This window comes from Camelina sativa, chromosome 4, assembly GCF_000633955.1.
Source record: "Camelina sativa cultivar DH55 chromosome 4, Cs, whole genome shotgun sequence".
Taxonomy (NCBI): Eukaryota; Viridiplantae; Streptophyta; class Magnoliopsida; order Brassicales; family Brassicaceae; genus Camelina; species Camelina sativa.
The window spans coordinates 24,356,939-24,363,762 of NC_025688.1; the positions used below are offsets into that span (position 1 = coordinate 24,356,939).

The 6,824-nt window shown below is 36.8% G+C and overlaps 3 protein-coding genes across 3 annotated transcripts; 2 read left to right on the forward strand and 1 right to left on the reverse strand.

The window, feature by feature from the left end:
- Window positions 86-1,478, forward strand: LOC104782208 (aldo-keto reductase family 4 member C9-like; the record flags this gene model as incomplete). Its single annotated transcript, XM_010507074.2, has 5 exons — window positions 86-192; window positions 288-375; window positions 522-797; window positions 877-1,125; window positions 1,226-1,478. Coding segments are annotated over 5 exons (807 nt in total), but the record flags the coding sequence as incomplete, so codon positions are not given.
- On the forward strand, window positions 2,014-4,854 carry LOC104782207 (aldo-keto reductase family 4 member C9-like). The gene is made up of 8 exons (XM_019244941.1): window positions 2,014-2,202; window positions 2,266-2,281; window positions 2,459-2,509; window positions 2,724-2,800; window positions 2,902-2,989; window positions 3,120-3,395; window positions 4,278-4,526; window positions 4,626-4,854. Exons 1-8 carry the CDS (start codon window positions 2,099-2,101, stop codon window positions 4,713-4,715), a joined length of 951 nt encoding a protein of 316 aa, XP_019100486.1. The 5' UTR covers window positions 2,014-2,098; the 3' UTR covers window positions 4,716-4,854.
- On the reverse strand, window positions 5,465-6,136 carry LOC104784245. The gene has a single exon (XM_010509299.1). It carries the CDS (start codon window positions 6,134-6,136, stop codon window positions 5,465-5,467), a length of 672 nt encoding a protein of 223 aa, XP_010507601.1.

The following is a 6,824-nucleotide window of genomic DNA, read 5'->3' on the forward strand; positions in this document are numbered from 1 at the left end:
GATAATGCTGATGGAAAGAGTCTTTACTATGTCTATGCCTTCAATGATCTGCTTTTTGTTGTTACATTCTCAATCTCTTTGAGTTTTGTTGCTTTCCTCTGTTTCTCTTTCACAGATTGGGGCAGTTCTGAAAAAATTGTTTGAAGACAATGTAGTGAAACGTGAGGAGTTGTTCATCACCTCCAAGCTCTGGTATGATTTGATTTATCTTAATACATATTTCTGTAATTAAGTCATGTAACTAGCTTTAATCATTTTGCATTTTTACAAATTGTGTATCATCATAGGTGTAGTGATCATGACCCTCAAGATGTCCCAGAGGCATTAAACAAAACTCTGCAAGATCTACAGCTTGACTACGTTGATCTTTATCTTGTAAGCATCACTTCCTTGTAACATTTACATAATTTATATTATTGTTGAACAAGTGTGCAAACCTGTTTATACACTTCAAACAAAATCTACATAGCATTTCGGGGAAAGATTATTGCATAACATTTTGTTTGTGATTGTTGTTGAAGATTCACTGGCCTGTACGGGTAAAGAAAGGTTCCGTTGGACTTAAGATGGAGGACCTTTTGCCTGTAGATATTCCTAGCACATGGAAAGCGATGGAAGCACTCTATGATTCGGGCAAGGCACGAGCCATAGGTGTAAGCAATTTCTCCACCAAGAAACTCGCTGACCTCTTGGAGTTAGCTCGTGTTCCTCCTGCTGTTAACCAGGTAGAATGTCATCCTTCTTGGCGACAGACCAAGCTACGAGATTTCTGCAAATCCAAAGGTGTTCACCTCAGTGTAAGCATTCCTACTCATCATCTCACCAATTCATTTACTTTTTACCTTATACATTGATTAAATGAATATGTTTTTGCAGGCATACTCGCCGTTGGGTTCTCCAGGGACAACGTGGCTCAAGAGCGATGTTCTGAAGAACCCTATACTGAATATGGTCGCAGAAAAGCTCGGGAAATCTCCTGCGCAAGTAGCGCTTCGCTGGGGACTCCAAATGGGTCACAGTGTGCTTCCCAAGAGTACCAATGAAGGAAGAATCAGAGAGAACTTTGATATTTTTGACTGGTCAATACCGGATGACTTGTTCGTTAAGTTTTCTGAGATTGAACAGGTACGTACGTTCTTAACATTTCATTGCAATAAGTTAGTTGCTATGCTATTTCTCGGCTTGATTTCGAACTAAAAAATATATATTTGGATTAAAAATGCAGGCTAGGTTAGTGAATGGTTCCTTCCTTGTTCATGAGACACTGAGCCCTTATAAGTCTCTTGAAGAATTATGGGATGGCGAGATATGATGTTTAGCTGATCTGTTTGGTATGTTTGTTTTCTTTTCTCTGATGGAATTGTCAATTTCTTATGGATGTTGTCACTGATGTATCAAATTTGTTTCTATTGAATTTTTATTAAAAGAATCTTATTATACATTTTGTAATGTAATGTAGTTTTTACATTTGATGTTTGTATGTGGTTGTGAACATACGAACCAAACTCATGCATTCACATTACATTAGAGCTAAAGAAAAGACCAAACAAGTATTCAATCTCAGGATGAAATAGTTATCAAAATAATAAGGATTCAGTCGAATTTGATGATCAATGTGTCAATATGTTGTATTTTTGAGATGGCATATCCTAAATCTCACAACCAAAAAGAAAGAATATAAGAAAATTTTCAAAATTAGTAAGACCACCTCCCTTGGTCATATTATGGGTGTCTTTAGTAGTTACAACACTCCAAAAGATCATCTTGTATATTCACGAAACTAAAGACTTTGATTATTTTTTAGTTTTTCTTACAAAATCTGTTTCTAAAGAATCCGCTTACTAGAGAATCTTATCTTGATTCGGACCAAAAACGTGTCGCCATCAGAGAACAGAGGACAGCAAAGAGTTAACCTAAATAAACGAATAAGATACATGCGACCGTCCACGTAATGAGTGATATCTGACGTGACAATACTTATTAGAATTAAGGAAAGGAAAAAAGACAACCCGTCTTCTTCTCACACTTGTCACTCTTTTATTATCTTGAAATAGTTGGACGTTACCAAATGCTGACTGCGTTGAACCACATCTGAATCATGGCGAATGAGGTCAAATGCTTCGAGCTCAACACCGGCGCTAAGATCCCCTCGGTAGGTCTCGGTACATGGCAGGCCTCTCCTGGCCTCGTTGGTGATGCAGTGGCCGCCNTAATACATATTTCTGTAATTAAGTCATGTAACTAGCTTTAATCATTTTGCATTTNGGCCGCCGCTGTTAAGGTTTGTCTTTTATGTATATAATTCGATTCTTATCTTCTTCACATCTCTTTTATGTAATTCAATTCTTATTTGCTTCCCATCTCTCTCTTTTTTTTTTCTTCATCATGATGATTCCATAACCCTGTTTCAATTTGTTTTCCTCATATTGAAGATGTTTAATGTTAATTCTAATTGCAGATTGGCTATCGTCATATTGATTGTGCTAAGCTGTATGGCAACGAAAAAGAGGTAGAACCACACTGAATAATTCTATCTTTTTGGATCTTGAATTGATCTTACACAGTTTAATTCTTGTTAATTGTCTTTGTTGTGTTTATGGACATAGTATTTATTTGATAGACAATAATACTGATGAAAAGAGTCTTTAATATGTGCATTTGCCTTGTTACATTATCAAATTCTTGAATCCATTTTGCTGCTTTCCTCTGTTTCTCTTTCACAGATTGGGGCAGTTCTGAAAAAATTGTTTGAAGACAATGTAGTGAAACGCGAGGAGCTGTTCATCACCTCCAAGCTCTGGTATATATTGATTGTCTAATACTTAAAACATATTTCTGTGAATACGTTAGCTTTAATCATCTTGCATTTACAAATTACAAATTGTGTATCATATTTCAAAGGTGTACTGATCATGACCCCGAAGATGTCCCAGAGGCATTGAACAAAACTCTGCAAGATCTACAGCTCGGCTACGTTGATCTTTATCTGGTAAACATCACTTCCTTGTAACAGTTACACAATGTTGTTGAACAAATGAGCAAACCTATGAACAAAATCTACATAGCATTATGGAGGGAAAGATTATTGCGTAACATTTTGTTTGTGATTGTTGTTGAAGATGCACTGGCCTGCACGGATGAAGAAAGGCTCTGTTGGAATTAAGGCTGAGAACTTTTTGCCTGTAGATATTCCTAGCACATGGAAAGCGATGGAAGCACTCTATGATTCGGGCAAGGCACGAGCCATAGGTGTAAGCAATTTCTCCACCAAGAAACTAGCTGATCTCTTGGAGTTAGCTCGTGTTCCTCCTGCTGTTAACCAGGTCGAATGTCATCCTTTTTGGCGACAGACTAAGCTACGAGAGTTCTGCAAATCCAAAGGTGTTCACCTCAGTGTAAGGCAGCACTACTCATCCTCACCAATCCATTTACTTTCTACCTTATACATTGGTTGAATGAATATATTTTCTTGGCAGGCATACTCACCGTTGGGTTCTCCGGGGACAACAGGGCTCAAGAGCGATGTTCTGAAGTACCCGTTACTGAATATGGTCGCAGAAAAGCTTGGAANCGAGGAGCTGTTCATCACCTCCAAGCTCTGGTATATATTGATTGTCTAATACTTAAAACATATTTCTGTGAATACGTTAGCTTTAATCATCTTGCATTTACAAATTACAAATTGTGTATCATATTTCAAAGGTGTACTGATCATGACCCCGAAGATGTCCCAGAGGCATTGAACAAAACTCTGCAAGATCTACAGCTCGGCTACGTTGATCTTTATCTGGTAAACATCACTTCCTTGTAACAGTTACACAATGTTGTTGAACAAATGAGCAAACCTATGAACAAAATCTACATAGCATTATGGAGGGAAAGATTATTGCGTAACATTTTGTTTGTGATTGTTGTTGAAGATGCACTGGCCTGCACGGATGAAGAAAGGCTCTGTTGGAATTAAGGCTGAGAACTTTTTGCCTGTAGATATTCCTAGCACATGGAAAGCGATGGAAGCACTCTATGATTCGGGCAAGGCACGAGCCATAGGTGTAAGCAATTTCTCCACCAAGAAACTAGCTGATCTCTTGGAGTTAGCTCGTGTTCCTCCTGCTGTTAACCAGGTCGAATGTCATCCTTTTTGGCGACAGACTAAGCTACGAGAGTTCTGCAAATCCAAAGGTGTTCACCTCAGTGTAAGGCAGCACTACTCATCCTCACCAATCCATTTACTTTCTACCTTATACATTGGTTGAATGAATATATTTTTTTGACAGGCATACTCACCGTTGGGTTCTCCGGGGACAACAGGGCTCAAGAGCGATGTTCTGAAGTACCCGTTACTGAATATGGTCGCAGAAAAGCTTGGAAAATCTCCTGCGCAAGTTGCGCTTCGCTGGGGACTCCAAATGGGTCACAGTGTGCTTCCCAAGAGTACCAATGAAGGAAGACTCACAGAGAATTTTGATGTTTTGGATTGGTCAATACCTGATGACTTGTTCAACAAGTTTTCTGAGGTTGAACAGGTACGTTCTTTAGATTTCATTCCATAAAGTTGGTTGCTATGCTATATCTCGGCTTGATGATCTCGGACTGAGAGTTTTTTATTTGGATTAAAAATGCAGGCTAGGTCAGTCATCGATGGCTCCTTGTTTGTTCATGAGACACTGAGCCCTTATAAGTCTATTGAAGAATTATGGGATGGCGAGATATGATGATGTTTAGCTGATCTTTTTGTTCTGTCAAATAATGGGAGGTTTCTCTCTGATGGACTTGTCAATTTCTTATGGATGTTGTCACTGATATATTAATTTACAATTACATTTGTTATTCTATTGAATTTTTATAACAAGATCGAATCTTATTATAAATTTTGTAATGTATTGTAGACTTGTAGTTATATCAAACCAGAAAATATGAGTTTGCATATGGTTGTGACTTGTGAACATACCAATCAAACTCCATGCATTCACATTTTATTAGAGCTAGCTATCTAACAAAAAAGACCAAACGAGTTAAAATAAAATATACAGTCAAAATTATAAGGATTCAGTCGGAATTGATATCAATGTGACAATAAGTTGTAGCTTTGAGATGGCATATTCTAAATATCATATCGAAAATATATAAGAAATTTTCAAGATTTGTAATCATAAAAAAAAAAAAAACATTCTTCTCTTTGTCTAACCAATTTTGAGATCGAACTTAAGCATATGTTTACAAAGAGAGTCTTCTAGAATTCTAAGATTTGAAAATATGTTTTTGTAGTCTAGGTCTTTTCGTATAGCATACTAACTTTGGTATATATGTTAAACAAAAATTTAGATCGATGAAAAAGAGAGCAATTTGCAGTCATGCGATAATGTGAGAAACGAGGTACATACATACACAGTCACATATGCATGTCAAAACAACGTCAAACTTAAAACACACCATAATCCATGAAACAAGTGAAAACATTCCATCAGAAGATAACCTCTTCTTCATTCAAGGTGCTACCTGTAATTGATGCAACGAGCAAATTGGTTGCTACTCCAGCAGTTACACCTAGTACAGCCTTGAAGCCATTAAGAACTCCACTTTTTTTCTTTTTAGGCGTACTTGAATCTGCTTTTGGGGAACCCGTGTTCATGTTTGAATGTTGATGTTGATGCTGATACTGATGACCACCATAAGGGTATGGTATAGCATAACCATAGGGGTTTCCGTGACCATAGTGGTGTGGCGACGATGGCTGTCCATGATGGTCGTGCAGGCTTCTTTGCCTCGTTACCGTTGCATGATCGAGAGATGAGGCATGCATTGGAACGTGTGTGCAAAGCGGGTGAGATTCAAAATTGCAATTCTTGCAAATGTAGAACATCCCTTGGATGTAAACTCGGCAAACATAGCACGAACGTTCGTTCATGTGCGTGGGACCGCTGTACAGGATAAGCTCATGATCAGGCCCGTGACATGAGTTTCTGAGGCTTAAAGGACACGTAGCGCAATATTCATGGAGATCGTAGTCGCATTCGTTGCACCGATAGGTCTTGCCCTCACCATACAGTTTGCAACCATTGCACGTGTATGTGCCAACACCGTTGACCTCGGTTAAGGGATGGATATGCGTGAAATGTCGAATCGTGTTTGACATCCCAGCTGCTTGATTTTTGGGAGTTGAAGGGAAGAGAGGTTGGTTAAGGGATGCCAAATGGTATTTTTGATCTTTGGTGCAATAGCTTCTACATTATTGATACAAAAATTAGTAATTTAGTTGACTTTGGTAGAGTTGACTGATCATTGAGAAGAAAATGTCACTAGTGTTATAAATTTTTCTGTGTCAAATTGTTGATATAATATGTGAATATTAAGTTGAAATGTTCGGTTACACGACTGGTTTTCAATTCGGACGTGTCTTCAAGTTTTCAACCATTACGATATTGTCAAATGTTTATGTACTAGATTAAGAGCATGAGTTGAAATTCATTTTATTTATATTGTAATTTTTATATAAAATATAATTTATATGATTGTTTTTAAAAGTTTTTTTGATAAAATATTATGTAATAAAATCATATGCTAAATATAATGACTTGAAAAAGACACATATTTTGTAAGTTTTATATTGTTAATGATTCTAGATAAATATTTGTGCTATAACACTGGTTAAATTTTATTTTATACAAAATTTTGTGTATTTTATATTTTAAAATATAATTTTAATATGTTGTATTAGGTTATATATGTGAAGTTATTTCAACAATGTATATTCTACATCATGACTTGAATGTCATTATAAGACATAATTTTGTAAATTTGAATTTAAATATTCAAATTTTGAC